The 17,616-nt window shown below is 38.7% G+C and overlaps 1 protein-coding gene across 5 annotated transcripts in view; it reads left to right on the top strand.

Annotated features, from left to right (window-relative positions):
• RBL15 (RHOMBOID-like protein 15) overlaps positions 1-17,616 on the top strand; it is a 29,527-nt gene that overhangs the window by 2,932 nt on the left and 8,979 nt on the right. The window contains exons 2-11 of one of the 5 annotated variants that reach the window (XM_077369749.1): positions 1,051-1,147; positions 5,986-6,045; positions 6,388-6,553; positions 8,369-8,672; positions 9,181-9,213; positions 9,473-9,564; positions 9,692-9,765; positions 10,023-10,117; positions 10,189-10,261; positions 16,325-16,509. In XM_077369749.1, coding sequence (XP_077225864.1) covers positions 1,139-1,147; positions 5,986-6,045; positions 6,388-6,553; positions 8,369-8,672; positions 9,181-9,213; positions 9,473-9,564; positions 9,692-9,765; positions 10,023-10,117; positions 10,189-10,261; positions 16,325-16,509 — 1,091 coding nt within the window. In that variant the 5' untranslated portion in view covers positions 1,051-1,138. The remainder of the gene's footprint in view (positions 1-1,050; positions 1,148-5,985; positions 6,046-6,387; positions 6,554-8,368; positions 8,673-9,180; positions 9,214-9,472; positions 9,565-9,691; positions 9,766-10,022; positions 10,118-10,188; positions 10,262-16,324; positions 16,510-17,616) is intronic. The other 4 variants (XM_077369752.1, XM_077369751.1, XM_077369748.1 and 1 more) reach the window with 4 other exon arrangements.

Below are 17,616 nucleotides of genomic sequence, written 5' to 3'. Positions count from 1 at the left end.
GTTGGATTACACAGCTATCAGAGAACTGTGTTTCTCTCTCTCACTGCACTGCTCGTGTCAGTGCATTCTCCTGTAATGGCACTTGTGTTTGCTCTGTTTTCTTGCTTTCATTCCTCTGCGACCGGAGTCTGAAACGAAGTTGTGCGATGCCCCTTGTTGACTAAGGCTACAGTGTCTCGTCCGTTTACCGTGACCCCTATGGAGTAAAGCCTCTGCCCATATTTATAGGTGTGCAAAGGGGATTCGTGCATGCAGGCGCCGCAGTGGAATTTGGCGCCGAATTCAAGCCGTATGCACCGTCCTCCCATTTTTTTCAACAAAAGCTTCTTATCATCAATTACAATCACACATGTCAACATCTTTATACTATTATAATATACAAACACACCCATTAATTTATCACACCTCTTTTCACCACAAGAGTGGTCGGCACTCCCAAATGAGAGGGACCCACTCCAATAAATCTCTCCCTCACGACCTATTTGGGGAGGCTGTTAAGCCCGCTTCTCTTCTGCAAGTTTGTAGCTTTTCTCTCGGTACAGTGTTTGTCATCATGTCAGAGCCATTATTATCGGTGTGGATTTTCTCAAGTTGTAATAGTTTCTCTTTCACCACATCACGTATCCAGTGATACCTCACATCGATGTGTTTGGATCTGGAGTGGAACGTTGAATTTTTACCGAGATGGATTGCACTCTTACTGTTACAGTATAGGACAGACTTCTCTTGCTTCTGACCCAATTCTTGTAGGAACTTCTTCATCCGTAGGACCTCCTTACATGTTTCTATTATAGCAATGTATTCTGCTTCTATGGTGGATAAGTCAACACACTTTTGTAATCGAGAGTCGGGACTGCTACGATACAGCTCCCCCTGCAAAGGTTAATAGGTACCCTGACGTGGACTTTCTCGTACTCACATCACCAGCCATATCTGCATCTGTAAAACTTTATAATACCGGTTTACCATTACCGAGACATAATTAAGTGCTGGATGTACCTCTAATATACCTAAGTATCCATTTTACTGATGCCCAATGTTCCTTTCCAGGATCTGAGAGGGACTTGCCGACAACTCCAACTACATGAGCAATATCAAGTCTTGTGCATATCATGGCGTGCATTAAAGTTGACTGCCTATGCATAAGGTACTCTATCCATTTCTGATCTTTCCGTTTCATTTGAAGGAAACTGTTTCACACTGAGCTTAAAGTGGCTTGTAAGTGGAGAACAAATTGTTTTAGCTTTGCTCATGTTAAACCTTTCAAGAACTTTTTCAATATACCGTTCTTGAGATAGCCAAATTTTGTGATTCTGTCTGTCTCGGGATATTCTCATCCCAAGAATCTGCTTCGCTGGTCTCAAGTCCTTCATGGCAAAGGACTTACGCAACTCCTTCTTCAGCTTGCTAATTTTGCCGGTATCATGGCCGACAATTGCATGTCATCAACATAAAGCAAGAGGGTAATGAAATCAGCATCTTAAAATTTTTTAACGAACACACAATGGTCTGCAGGGTTTTGTTGTACTCATGCTTTTTCATGAATGTGTCAAACTTCTTATACCATTGTCTCGGTGCTTGCTTGAGCCTGCATAGACTCTTCTTTAGTCTACACACAAGATGCTTTTTTTCTTTGGTTTTGAAACCTTCAGGCTGCTCCATGTAAATCTCCTCATTGAGATCACAATGTAAAAAGGCTGTTTTTACGTCAAGTTGTTCGACCTCCAAATTCAAGTTGGCTGTCAAGCCAAAAACAACTTGGATAGAAGACATTTTTACTATGAGAATATCTCCTCAAAGTCAATGCATTTCTTTTGCCCGAAGGCTGAATCCCTTCACAACCAGCCTTGCTTTGTACCGTGGTTGTGAGCTAGCTTCTTCAGTTTTTAGTCTGAACACCCATTTATTCTTGAGAGCTTTTCTACCTTGCAGTAGTTTGACTAAGTCATGTGTGGTTCTCATACAAGGATTTCATCTCTTCTTGCATGGTTTTTAAGCACTCCTCCTTGTGCTTGTCAGACACTGCTTCCGGATAGCTCTCCGGTTCTCCCCCGTCAGTGAGCATCACATACTCATTAGGAGAATACTTGTGACTGGGTTGTCGTACTCTAGTAGATCTCTCTAACTGAGGTTCTGGTGGGACTTGTTCTGCCGGTTCTGATCTTGAACCGTCGTTTGGTGAAGTTTGTCACTATCAGCATATGGTGTAGCTCCCCTGTCATCAGAATTTGTGCTTGGGGAGACTGGTTCCAGATTAACTAGATGATCATCTGATGATTGCGGCTTCTCCTATTTCTTGAAATCCTCGATTGTCTGATCTTCAAGAAACACCTCATCTCTGCTTCTGACGATCCTTTTATTGACAGGATCTCAGTCTGTAGCCGAACTCTTTATGGGCATAACTCGAGAAGATGCACTCCTTCGATTTTTCCATCGAGCTTGGATATTTCATCTCTCAGGATGTGAACAAATGCTTTGCATCTAAACACCTTCAGATGGCCATAGGAAACATTCTTGCCTGTCCAGATAGCTTCTGGTACGTCACTATCAAGTGGAACTGAAGGAGAAAGGTTGATCAAGTCAACCGTTGTCCTCATTGCTTCCCCTCCAAAAGGAGTTTGGCAGTTTTGCATTTGAGAGCATACATCTGATTCGCTCACAGATGGCTCTGTTCATCCTCTCCGCAACACCATTGTGTTGGGGTGCCTTCGGTACTGACTTTTCCAGTTTGATCCCGAAGCTTTTGCAGTACTCTTCGAATGGTCCTCGGTACTCACCACCATTGTCTGCACGCACAAACCTCAATCGTCTGCCATTTTCTCTTTCAACCTTCACGTAAAACTGTCTGAAAACTTCCAGCACTTGATCTTTAGTTTTCAAGGCAAACGTTCACAACTTCCTGGAGTGGTCGTCAATAAAAGTTACAAAGTAGAGAGCGCTCCCCAGTGTTCTACTTTGTATAGTGCAAACATCAGTATGTATCAGATCTAGAAGATTAGCCTTTCTAGATGGTGGGGAACTGCGAAATGCAACTCTGTGTTGTTTTCCCATGGTGCAGTTAACACAAGTATGCAAGGGTGTTCCTTTCATTCCCGGCAATAGCTCTTTTCTGGCGAGAATCTTGACCCCTTTCTCACTCATGTGGCCGAGCCGCTTATGCCATAGCTCGGTATGCGCTTCTTTTGCCATTGCATTCACTTCACCTGCACATAGCTTGGCTTCTGTGATGTAGAGAGTGTTACTCTTTATCCCTTTAGCTACCACTAGATTACCTTTGATGAGTTTCGATTTTCCTTCACCAAAGTAATATTATAGCCTTCGTCGTCGAGCTTTCCGGCAGAGATTAGATTCAGGTGGATGCATGGAACATGCTTCACGTCCTTCAAAAATAGCTTGGTTTCCAAACTAATATTGCGGATACCGACAATTTTGGATGCTACTTCATTTCCCATCTTTACAAGGCTGAAATCGCCGCTTGTATAGGATGAAGAAATCTTTCCGTGCAGTGACGTGGAAGGAAGCTCCAGTGTCAATTTCCCAGGTGAAATTCTTGCATGCGAGATTGGCACAGTCATCATTTCGAACAATGACAATTTCATCCGCTACTATTGCGGTGTCATTTGTTCTGTTATCTTCTCCATTATTTTTGGATTGCTCCGCCTTAAACTTTCTGCATTCTCTGATGAAGTGTCCCGGTTTGCCATAGTGGTCGCACCTTTCGTTTCGTCTGAAATTGGACTTTGATCGTCCTCTTTGCTGGTTTTGGCTGTAGGGGTTTCGACTTTTGCTTCACCCGCGCCGGTTTTGCTTTTCTTGTCTATCAGTGAAAAGTGCCTCTGACTCATGATTATATCCCTCGTCTTTTTGTCGTGATTCTTCATTTAGTATTCCGTCTTTTACCATCTCTACGATGAGCGTTCGGTCAGGAGCTGAGTTGCTGACCGACACAACTAGTATATCTTAGATTTTTGGCAAGGAGCTTAATAAGAGCAACCCCTGCAACTCGTCTTCTAATGTCATCTTCATAGAATTAAGTTGATCCATCATGTCTTGGAACTCGCTCGTGTGTTCCGAGACACTAGTCTCATCCTTGTATTTCAAATTTACAAGTCTGCATCAGATGTGCTTTATTCTGAGCAGTTGTTCTCGCATACATTTTCTCCAATTTTCGCCAAAGAACGTAAGCATCGTGCCCATTGGCAAAATTTTGGAAAATGCTTTTGTCAATCCACTCTCGGATCTGAGCGGCACACTTCCGGTTGAGCACCGTCCAATCTCCATCGGACATGGTCGTCGGTCTGCTGTCTGTCAACGTTGTCGATTTGCTCTCGGTCGAGGTTGCCGATTTTTCGATCGGTATTGTAATGGGCTTCTACAGATCTTTGATGTACAATAGATCTTCCATCTTTGGCCTCCAGATCGCATAATTAAATGCGGTCAATTTAATCATGTTGCATGAGCTCTCCTCCATTTAATTTTGCACAGAAAAATAATCTAGAGCAACTTAGGCTCTGATACCACTTTGTTGGGAAAAAAGTTATTATTGCAGAATTACAGGCCCAATTAAAGTTTTCCCGAATCGAAGCTGTGAAAATTAAATAGGATAAAAATATGAAAGCAGAAAAGTAAATTGACAATTGACACCAGGAATTTTTACGTGTAAACCCTCCGGGGTGAAGGGAAAAAATCACGGGACCGTAGCCCACTTCAAGGCATCCACTATGAAAAATAATGGGTTACAACATCACCTGCAGGGTGAACCTCTTGCTTAGTGCATACAAATATTGTGCCTTCAGTGTATGGCTAGTTATGGATGAGCTTACGGAGGGTATCCAGGATGAGGTGCCATGGTGTATGTTATTTGCAGATGATATAGTATTAATCGACGAAAGCAAAGTAGGAGTAAATGCTAAATTAGAGTTATGGAGAACTACTTTGGAATCTAAAGGTTTTAGACTGAGTAGGACTAAGATAGAATATATGGAATGCAACTTTAGTAATGTAAGGAGGCGGGACGAGGGCGTAGTAAATATGAGTGGACAAGAGGTACCTAAGAGGGATACATTTCGATATCTTGGTTCAATTCTACATAAGGAAGGAGAGATTGAAGATGTTGTTTACCATAGAATAAGAGCAGGTTGGTTAAAGTGGAAGCTTGCCCCAGGAGTTCTGTGCGACCGTAAAATCCCTACCAAGTTGAAGGGAAAGTTTTATAAGACAGCTGTGAGCCCAGTCATGCTGTACGGCTCAGAATGTTGGGCCACCAAAAAGCCAGCATGTGCATAAGATGAGTGTAGCGGAGATGCGAATGTTTAGATGGATGTGCGGCCACACAAGGTTAGATAGAATTAAAAATGAAGACATTCGTAAAAAGGTGGGGGTGGCTCCAATCGAGGAGAAGATGAGAGAGCACATCTTAAGATGGTTTGAACATATCCAACGTAGGCCTTTGGATGCTCCGGTGAGAAGAGGTGACTCGTGCCAAATTGAGGGAGTAAACAGAGGTAGGGGTAGACCGAAAATAACATGGGTAGAAACAGTGAGGACAGACTTGATATCTAGGAACATAACAGAGAACATAACCTTGGATAGGATAGAATGGAAGAAAATGATCCACGTAAAAGAACCCAACTAGAACCAGGATTAGAGCCGGGTAGATTCCTTTTACCTTCTTCATGAATTTTTTTTTTCTCTAAAGGATTCATTTAGCCGTCCCCAACTAGCTTGGGACAAAGGCTTTGTTGAGTTGAGTTGAGTTGAGTGTATGGCTATGAGTAGCTAATTCCCCCTCACACACTGGATCTAACTATTTTCTCTCGGATTTCGCCGGGTTACACAGCCATCAGTGAACTGTGTTTCTCTCTCTCTCTCTTTCTCACACACACACACACACAGCACTGCTCGTGTCAATGCCTTCTCCTGTGATTGCACTTGTGTTTGCTGAGTTTTTTGCTTTCATTTCTCTGCCTCTGCCCATATTTATAGGTGCTAAAGGGGATTCGTGCGTGCGGGCGCCGCAGTGGGATTCGGCGCCGAATTCAAGCCGTATGCACCATCCTCCCATTTTTTCAACAAAAGCTTCTTATCATCAATTACAACCACACATGTCAACATATTTATACAATTATAATATACACACCCACCCATTAATTTATCACACCTTCTCTTATCACCGCAAGAGTGGTCGGCACTCCCAAATGGGAGGGACCCACTCCAACAAATTATCAAAACATCGTAGTGCAAATATCAGTAACCTTTATTTTTGGAATGGAGTATAGGTGTTTATTTGAGTTTCCAAGATATATTGGAATTGCATTGTCTCTTTCATTGCTAAATGCTCTTAATTTACTAATATAAACTATCTTTCGCTTTTTCATGACTATGTAGGCAGGATTGCCTACTAGAGTGAGCCAATGGTGGGGAGCTGTTCCATTCATAACTTCTGGGGTGGTCATTGTTTGCGGGGTTATTTACTTGGTGTGTCTGTTGGCCGGATATGACTCGTTTGTTGAAATATGCTTTTTACCATCCATGGTGATTTCACGGTTTCAAGGTATGCTTCATTTGTGGACTAATTGCTATGTTAGCCTGTGTGAGTTGGTTGAGTATCATGGCCTTTATACCTCTAAATTATGCTATGTGATCGCTAGTGCTTACTTCTAAAGGATGCAGACGCGTCCTTCTCCCAAGTCCCAACTAACAAGGGGCCGGGAATAAAAAATTTGTATTTCAAAGGAGTGGTTACTTGTTAGATTTCCGGAGTTTTTTTTTGGTAGAAATCGTTAGCTTTATTCATGACTTGAATTTGTTCCTCCTAATACATGTTGTTTTCCTTTTAATTTATTATCCATTATAGCCCATTGATGGTTGCGAATCTTATTCTTGTTCTTTCTAGAACTGGTGATTTGTTTTTATTTCTTTCGCATGTAATAGAATATAGCATTCTTTGTGGTTGACTGTAATCGGTTCTTCCTTATGATGTTTTCCTTTCACGTGTTCCTCATTATAGCCTATTGGTAGTTGTAGATTTTATTCTTGTTTTTTGTGTGTTAGTTTGCTTTAAATCTGGTGATCTTTTTTTTTTTTTTTTTTGTGAATGACCTGATATCCTGTTTTTGCTAGGTTAACTAGGAAGACTAGGAAAAGTGTAAAATCCTCTCGAGATATACCCTTATTGTAATTGATTCTGTACATACAAAACACACACACACACACACACACACACAATTGGCTCTAGTACTTGTCGTTTCCTTTTGACTAACATGAGATACCTTAACTAGTTGTGAAATATCTATCCTTCAAGTTAAAACAGCCGGAAGTCTTGGAAAATTCCTTTTTAGTTTGGAAACAGGAATAGGGATGCATACCATAACATTCTAGAATATGTTTCAACAAATTCTAGTAATTCTGAAAGGTCGGATGAGTGTGGACGTCTGTGTGTTGCATGTTAGGAACATGATATTTTTTAATTTATTCATTCATTTAAGCTTCAAACATATGGTGGGAAAACAGCATATTTTGGTTATTTTTCCACTAATATCATCTATGTCTTTCTAATAAGTAAAATAGAGTAAATTTCTTATACAGCTGGGGATAGAAACAACATCTTTCCATGCAACAGTGTTTTTGTAACGTGTCCGCAAGAATGGAATGCCCAAGTGCCGAAATGTGCCCTCCTGGCTGCAAAAGTAAAAGTCACCAAAACATAATTGACTTCGTAGCATTGACAATTTGGAGATTGAGGAACCTGTTGAAACCTGTGCCTGCAAATCTAAATTATATATTTCTAATTTTATTTAGGGCGATGATATTTTCACCCCCCTTGCATTACGCATGCACCCCCCTTGTAACTTGATTTGACGTCAAAAAGCATTAAAGTTGCCCACTTTTCACGTCAAATCACGTTATAAGGGGAGTGCATGCGTAATACAGGGGGAGTGAAAATATCATCTCCCTTTATTTAATGTCCCATAATGTTGTATGTTTAGTTCCTGATTTTGGAATCTGCATTGTTGGCCCGCCCGCACAATTGCATTGTTTGTACACATCCATCAGAGAAATTCAAGATGTAATTTTTGGTACATTAGATGTTGAGTCACCCATCTGTGGTACATTAGATGTTGAGGCACCCATCAGTATATCTGACCAACTATATTGTACAATGACTTTTGGAGGGTTGAATAGCCAAATTGATTCTCAGTTATCTGTGTTCTTTAAAATCTTACATTTGAATGTTTTGCCACATCTGATATTATAGTTGAATCATATTCTAATTCGGTAATTCCTATTGGTATCTGTTCTTTATCCCGATCATTTAATTTTATTTCATTCTTTTAATCTCTGACTCTTTTCTGTTTGTCTCTTTCAGTTTACAGGATCTATACATCCATTCTTTTCCATGGTTCATTGTTGCATGTTCTGTTTAATATGTTGGCTCTTGTACCTTTGGGTTCTGAGTTGGAGAGAATCATGGGATCTCTTCGCTACGTGCATGTGATGTTTCTGTTGGCTACAAGCAATGCCATTTTTCATCTCCTTATCGCGTTACTGGTGGCCCATAACCCCTTACACACTTACCAGTATCTCATGGATGAGTGTGCCATTGGCTTCTCAGGAATCATATTTTCTATGATTGTCATAGAGACAAGTTTAAGTGGAGCTCAATCAAGAAGGTTGGTTGTGTTTTATTTCTTTGAAAGATAGGTTGGTTTTGTTTTATCATTATTTCACTTCATGTTTTTTCATAAAAACTGTTATCACTCACACGCATCTAGCGACACTTGATTATGTAGTCTTCTCTGTTTTTGTTTCTAGACACTTGATTACTAAACTCTTCATCTCAACCCTTTTATTTTGAGTTCAAATTCCTACGACAAAAATGCAATGGTATTTAAATATGATGCTTTTTGAGCAAGTGAACTATTGTTAAAAGCGAAAAAGGCAAGCTAGCGAAGGCACTCACACAAGAAAAAGGAGAACAAAAGGAAAACTAAACGAAACAAAATTACAATCTATATGGGTCAGCCAGAGTGCTGCCCTCCCTCGAATGTGAGAAAAGTAGCACTTCATCCCACACAGGATGTCCAAGATCTCCCCATAGTATTATTAATGACATTATCATTTAATTTCTATGTCACGGTACCATCATCTTCTACTGATGTGCATTTTCTTTTCCTGCAGTGTGTTTGGACTCTTCAATGTTCCTGCCAAATGGTATATGCATTATACGCTTAGTGAAATGATTTTGAATTTAAAGTGGCTTGTATTGCTACCCTTAAAATTAGGGACTCACCATGTCAGTTTGTCTTTTATGAAAATACTGGAACTGTTTAAAATAGGAAAAAATGATATGGAATTGCATAGATATATGCGTAGGAATACCAGCCACTGGGTTCATTTCAGTTCATGTTGTCTTAGATTTAATTAGGTAGCTATTGTTTGGGAGATCTTGACTTTATTATATTTATTTCAGGTATGCCTTGATCTTATTAATAGTATTCCAGCTTCTGATGCCCAACGTTTCATTACTTGGACACCTGTGTGGCATCTTGTCTGGGTTTGCATGTCTGTTCTTCCATTTCATTCCATTTTCTTCTCTATCTCTCTTGTTGCCAATTTCACTTTCTTTATGTGACATGTTTTGCTTGAAAAACACACAAAATACTTATTAGTCTGTATCTTTATTTCTCAGACACCTATGGATTGTTCAACTTCCTCCTAGCTGGATCATCTTTCTATTCTGCCATAGAGAGCTCCTCATTTCTAGTAAGTTTCTATATTGATTTTGATATTAAACATTTTCTTTATGTCTACTAAATTACTTCCAACTGCATCTCGAGAATATAGTAATATATGAATATTTGATATTCCGATGTGATTTTATGACTTCTGCAAGTTTTGTCTATACGTAGATACAATCCAATTCTTGTGTGAATGAGACCAACCTGCCTATTTATACACTTATTTAGAATTATCATTGTCCTCGAGTCGGAATGAAGGCTTGAATGTTAATGATTTTGCAGTCAGCATGTGTGAGGCGACCTAGATATATTATGTGCAGTGGAGCAAGCCCATCCGGTTACCTACCTACACACTCAAGTACAAGCACACAATCAAGGTAATATTTGCTTTTATAACTTTTATGCCCCTCTACATATGACCTAATTTGGCGATGCTGTCCTTATTTAGTGGTTTGATTTCTGGAAATATGTGGAGAAATCTTTCATCATGGATGCCACAAAGGGAAACAACACGTGATCAGGTATAGAGTTACCATTGTATGTAATAACTGAGAAACATTTCTTGGATATTTTTTCTAATGGCATTCATATGAAGTGCATATATTTTGTAACAGTTTGTGTTCCCTAGTTTTAGAATCCATGGGCCTAAAGACTAAAATAATTTTGCAAAATACCTCTTTTAAAGTCTTTTTAAAAGCATTTATATGTGTTTGTCCAATCACATTTTAATCATTCAAAAAAAAGTGCAATTACATTTTATTCACGTTCAGAACCTGTTTAACTATAACTTAAATTTACTTCTTTACTAACCACAGAGTTGTTTGTGTGTGTGTGTGTGATCTGTTTTCTGTAATTTTGATTCTCAATCTTTTAAAGGAGGTGGCCTTGTATTTCCAAGCATTCCATTCCAGTTATGTGATCCCTCATAAGACATAATTCCATTCATCTAAGCAAAGACAGCTATTCAGAACTTGGTATTTGGTTATGATAATAGACACTTAAAAGTCATCAATATGGTTGTACAATCTCTAACACAACTTGGTCAATAGTGACAAATTCTGGTTCCTCACACTTTTGATTCCTAAATGGCTAAACCACTGGGCTTCTTAGGAGGACAAACCTATCACATGTTCATCAGGTGGACTTTCTTGAAGAGGATTCATCAATCTGAAGAGGATTAATTCCTCCATTTTATTAATGTTATTTGTCATAGGGAAGTAAATCATGTACAAAGACAAGAAATACGTGGGAATATTTGAGAATAGCCTGAAGAAGTCTCAGGGAGAGAAATGTGCGTCCCTTTACAATTTTCCAGTTTGATTTTGATCCTTTCCACAAGGGAGTCCCAATCATGAGGGTTCAAAGCACCCTCCCTCAAAAGAAGACCCAATTACTTTATCGAAACTAAGCCATCTCACAGCCAATGGTTGAGGCCAAAATGTTCATGCAATGGTCATCAACGTTAACACCACAAAACAAAACTTAATTCTATGGACCGTCTTTACTTCAATGGAAGTGAGCAAGATATTGATATTTGTTGTCTGATCCTTAGAGGCATCAATGATAACAATAGTGTCAACGACATATTGCAGATGGGACACATTTGAGCCTCCTAGAACAACTGCAATCCCATTCAAAGATTCAACTTCTATGCAATCGATTGATTTGACAACTAGTGTGAAAAGGATATGGGCTATTGGATCTCCTTGTCTAAACCTTGGGAAAAAGCAAATACTTGACCACCACTGTTAAGATACAATGAACTAGATGAAAGAGATGCATCAATTAACCTTCTCTAGATCCCACCCACCCACCGACCACCACCACCAACTGAAGCGCGACATTATCACTGGAATTTCTTTGCTCCAGATTTTTTGGGCAAAGATGAGGGTTCAGATCCCAATAGAAGTTACCACCATGGATGCATTTAAGCTTATTTCGGTCAGTTGCAGGAATTACTGGTCGATTCTAGCCGTTTTCTTAAAATTTATAGCCACTTTAACTCTGTAATTTGTTGCAAGTACTGAATGCTCATAACTAACTGAACCAGCATCCATAAAAGTTGCATGCCTACTAGCATCCTCCCTAACATAGTTATAAACAGACTCTGGAGGGGGGAAAGATTCCTTTGCCAAAATCTAAACCCTTCGAAGTTCAAGTTCAGAATTAAGGCAGGCCAAAATTTTGAACAGTCTTCATTGTCCAATCTGTTTAATAAAGTCTTCAGGAGATACAATTAAGGGCTGATAATAATCTAACTCCTACCACTTTTGTCTAGAAACACTGAAAACCTCCTCAACAGATAGATCCCCTTGCCGCATCTGTAAAGACCGACCCTATGAGGGTCGTTAGGTATTTAATTGTTAATAAATCTTGTCTGTAGATCCTTCTTAATCGATGGTCGCATGAATTAGAATTGAAATCGGAGCTTTTCGGACCGTTGAATCAACCATTGGGCCCCTTGGATCTTTGATCAGGCTCGAATAGAAGCAAGATCGTATCATCCGAGCGTCGATCATGCCTTAATTATCTAATTAGCTGATGGGATGAAAATCAATGGCCGTATTTCATCTGTATTTAATTTGATTTATTATATAGCTTTAATTGACAAAAAAATCTGGGAGAGATTTCGACCAATAGGAGACGAGATATGACCGTGAGAAAAAGTAGGCGGGAAATATTATTCTATTTTTACTCTTATTTTCGTCATTTTAATTGTAGCTTAATTTTGAGGTCTCAAATCTTATCCGCTTGACTTGATTTTGATCTCATTAGATGGGTTTTTCGATCACCTATCCAACGGGCCCAAGATTTCGCGATTTAGACACGATTTGAGGAAGAGCGTGCCGAGTCATTGGAGTGTCTAGTCTTTTTCATTTATATTACTGATGTCCAAAAATCCGGGTCGTTACAGTTGGTATCAGAGCTTAGGCTATAGGTCCTTAGGGTTTTTTTTTAGCAAAGTTGAGAGATAAATAATACTAGGCAAGGCGCACATAGGATTGGCATCATAGATTCGTGTGGGCCGGGTAGGGGTGAGCATTATTCGGTTAAAACTTGAAACCGAATAACCGAACCGAATTGGTCGGTTCGGTTCGGTTCGGTTTTTTTTGTTTTTTTGGAAATTCGGTTTCGGTTTTCTCAAAAAAAATAAATAAATTCGGTTAACCGAATAACCGAAATTATAGATGAAAACCATTTTTTTCCAAAAAAAAAGTGCTATATGTGCACTCCGTAGGATGATGAAAACCGTCCATTTGATTGATCACAACTTAATTAGGTTGTGCTCAAAAATCATTTCGATCGGATGATCCTAGCCCTCCGATCCAAACCGAGATTTTGATTTTTTTTCCTCTTTTTCTCCCACAATTAGGTTATTCAGTTCGGTTCGGTTTCGGTTACCGAAATTTGGTAACTGAAATTATTTCGGTTACCAAATTTCAGTTTGGTTTAAACCAAATAACCACCCCTAGGGCCGGGGACGCCTTGTGAGCACATGATTTAGTTGTGTTGTAAAAGAACTGCATGGGGGACTCACATGCAACGGGGACGCCTAGTTCGATATGGGAGCGAGTTATGTTGGTAGAAACCAAGAAATTTTGTTGCAGTCTCCAAGGACAATTTAGTCGTCTCGCATGGACTCAGAGTGTTTCTCCTGCAGTATGCTGTGCCAACGAGGACGTTGGACCCCAAGGGGGGTGGATTATAAGACCCCGCGTTGGAAAGAAAGCGACGTTTTGGTTTTCAAGAAACCCGGTAAGTTGTGAGGATGGGTATGTCATATGAAGGGTAGATAGGATGTTCAGTTCAATGAAATTATTGATGTTGAACCCATACATAATAATATATAATAAAATAGGTACATAGTGTATTATTCATTTTACCATTCAAAAAAATAGCGTATTATTCATTTAAAACCCTATAGTTTTATGTGGATTCATGAAACTTTATGTTCGTAGATGTCAAACTTTATGTAGTTTTATGATCACATCTTAATTTTACCTTTTGATCTGATACTCTGATAAGAGAACAAGTTATGCTCTGTATATCGTGTTAACTATAGGTAAAATCATAATTGTTTGAAGACCCTGATAAAAAGATAATAGTTGAATTTCGTGGACGAAATTCCTTTTAAGGAGGTAGAATGTAAAGACCGACCCTACGAGGGTCTGTTAAGTATTTAATTGTTAATAAATCTTGTCTCTAGATCCTTCTTGATCGATGGTCGCATGAATTAGAATTGAAATATGAGCCTTTCGGACCTTCGGATCAACCATTGGGCCCCTTAGATCTTTGATCAGGCTCGAATAGAAGCAAGATCGTATCATCCGAGCGTCGATCATGCCTTAATTATCTAATTAGCGGATGGGATGGAAATCAATGGCCGTATTTCATTTGTGTTTAATTTGATTTATTATATAGCTTTAATTGACAAAAAAATCTGGGAGAGATTTCGACCAATAGGAGACGAGATATGACCGTGAGAAAAAGTAGGCGGGAAATATTATTCTATTTTTACTCTTATTTTCGTCATTTTAATTGTAGCTTAATTTTGAGGGCTCAAATCTTGTCCGTTTGACTTGATTTTGGTCTCATTATATGGGTTTTTCGATCCAACGGGCCCAAGATTTCGCGATTTGGACATGATTTGAGGAAGACCGTGCCGAGTAATTGGAGTGTCTAGTCTTTTTCATTTATATTACTGATGTCCAAAAATCCGGGTCGTTACAGCATCGTTATACTCTCACTACGCAGCTGATAAATATGAGTTGTCATCATCTCGCTAGAAGTAGGTTTTGGTGGAGGCCTCCCATATTTTAGGTGTTCTCTAGAGAAATAAAAAATTGCGACTAATATTTGATCTTATCGATTACAATAAGATTCTCACTTTCCCAATCTGACTGGGATGGATAATCTCCTTTCGGCTCTTTTGGTTTATCCGTTATTATATAAATCAATTTTTCTGGCTTCCGATAAACATTATGATCGATAAACATTCTGGTCAACTGATCCCATTCAAGATAATTTCTCCCATTGAGTCTGACTGTGGTGATCATCATGGTCATTGTGACTACTTCCCATAGTTGAGATAATTTCTGGTTAGACTTTCCCTTGTCCGTTATTATTCAACTTATAATAATAGCTTTAAATCATTCTTCAAGGAGAAAGAAAAAATACAGAATAACTACCTTCAAAAGATGAATCACATTAAGTTGCTGTTCTTCATCTGCAAAGCCTAGAAGCCTCCATGAAATTTTTTTGGAGGGTTTCGATAAGATTTTAAATTGGAAATCACTCTGATACCTTGATATAAATCAAAGTTGAATGGTCAAAATAAAAAGAACGAGAGATCAAGAAAGAAAAAAGGACAGAGATGAAGAAAGGGAGAAGTGTTACCATTCAAAAAAAAGGAAGAAATTGAGAAGTGTTAATGTGGCTGGAGAAAACCAAACCCACTAACTGCACTTTTGTTCATTGCTGGAGAAACTCAAAATTTGTAAATGGGCCCCACTCACTCTTGTCACAAGCTCAATTTAAGCGATTTAAGTTATAGGGAAAATGAGAAGTTACAAAAATACCCTCTGTGCTAAGAACTCACGACAAACAGAAATAAACACCTTCACCTTGCAACAATACACAAGATGGGCTCCACCGTCAAACCTTTATTCTTCAACAAACTCATAGTCCAAAAAATTGAAATGTTGGTAGTTCTCCAATTAATGATCTACAAATGGAAGGTTGAAATTCTTGTGGCTAGTGGTTAACATTCAACACCATATTGCTAAGAGGATTATGTCATTTATTTAGAAATATGGAATTTAGTCTAAACATATCTCACATGGATACGGTTTGCATGCCTAGTGATTGCATAGTATGATAAACTTGTTTGACATTTTGTCAGGTTGGTTGATTGAAATAAAATATCCTATCTATGATTTCTCATGGTTTTAAATGTTTTACTTCCAATGGAAAACTAATATCAGACAATGTTAGTTTTTAACTTTTTTCTATAGTACAAGTTTATCATACTGTTTTCTATTAGACAATATCAGACCATATAAAAGTTCAGTTTTTACTGTTTTGTATAGTAACTAATCACAAAATCATGTGAAGTTCCTATTATATGCAAAATAGCCATGCTACACTTAGCAGGTTGTGAGACCTTTCTATTAATGATCCCTTCTCGATAATGCCAGTCATAAAGGCTCCAGAAATTATTTGTGAAGGTTAAGATTAAATTGGGTCCTCTTCATCTTTTGTCTTCTTAATAAGGGAATGTAGGAAATATTGGAATGCGACCTTGAATCTTCTTTTATTGATAAGTAGGAAAAGGGTGGTATTATAGTCAATGCAGGTTCATGTTATGTTAGTTCTGTGAAATTCAAAATTATATTTTAAACTCTTGGTGATCTTATGTAAACTTGTTTTGATCTTTTCCTTGTATATTTGCTGCTGTTCCATGATTTTGTTGAAGTCCTTTAGTATTGGGTGTTTAATCATTAATGAGACTAAAATACTTAGGCTCAAAATTGTAAACGTGGAATATAATCTCATTGTGTCCTGATAATTTTTATAATTTGTAGTCAGCTCAAGATACCAGATTTCCTGGGAGGGGAAGGACACTTGGTTCCACCCAAAGTCAAGCAGGTTCTGCAATTAATTCTGATTCAAGCCTACAAGTTAGACTCTTGGATGATACTGACAGCACTCTAAATCATTATTCAGAAACTTCAGCAATTAGTAGCGGGCAGCGCATATCGGATGGAAGGTATCACAAATGTTCTTGTTTAGAGTTACTTTGGGTAACGTGTAAATTTTTTGATCAATTGGGCTGAAAAACTTGCCAAGCTTGACTCAAGAGGATAGCTCGTTTTTTATTCCGAAAACCTCAATGAAGAACTTGAAAAGCTCTGTTAATTCCTGTAAATTTCTATATTAAAGCTTTCTAAGCGTGAAGAAACCACTTGAACCTGCATACTCAACCAACTTTGGAGTGGATTTAGATCAGGTGCTGAATGGGACTGATGCAACACTAATGGGAAAATTTGATTTTGATATTTTCAATGGAGTGGAATTCCACTCAAATCCAATCAATCTAGGGTTTTGACAATGTTTTTCTACCTTTCCGTAATTTCAAATTAAAAATACAGTAGCCCACGAGAACTTTCGAATCTTAAAAAGCATAAACAGAGAAGAATCCAAGTTGATAATAATAAAAAATTAAGAGAAAGATTGAGAAATACCTTTAGTAGGAGAGATAGAGGATAGTTTACCATGGCATCACACCAAGGTCTTCTAGGGCTTCACGCCTCTGGGTTTGATCAAGGCATCATGCCAAGATCGATGCAGAGAGTTCTCTTCCAAATGTTGCACAAGCAAGGGGTTCTTTTCATCCAAAAGCACAAGCAAGGGGTTCTTTGCACAAGCCTTACGATACATATAGATGTCCCCACTCGATTCTAGAAACTTCCCTACGACTTAAGACACATGTGTGCTCTCTTAACTTATAACCTAAACTCTACGAAGTTCCCACTTCAAAAAAGCATTAAAATAAGAGCCCAACCCCCATCTCTATGAAAATAAGATCCTCTCTGGTTAACATGTTGTGGGAATCGATGGGCCCCCTCTTTATTATCAAACTAACTCAAGTGACTTAAAAATGTGAATGGACTAAAATTCCCCTAACAACTAAAGTGACTCAATTTATACTCCATTCATCTTCTAACTCTCAAGTAGGGCCATATCTTATTCGAACTTCCAAACGAAAGCTTGGGATTGGTTCTTTTGCCCTTAAACATCCTAAAAATGACTGTTTCGCCCTTGTTTCTTTTGTTGTGTGTTTTGATTTGATCTCTATCATCTCTCCCCAGCTTGA

Source organism: Tasmannia lanceolata, unplaced genomic scaffold (assembly GCF_043159265.1).
Source record: "Tasmannia lanceolata isolate RefF3 unplaced genomic scaffold, GAP_Taslan_0.1 ptg000029l, whole genome shotgun sequence".
Taxonomy (NCBI): domain Eukaryota; kingdom Viridiplantae; phylum Streptophyta; class Magnoliopsida; order Canellales; family Winteraceae; genus Tasmannia; species Tasmannia lanceolata.
This window is presented reverse-complemented; position numbering and strand designations above follow the sequence as displayed.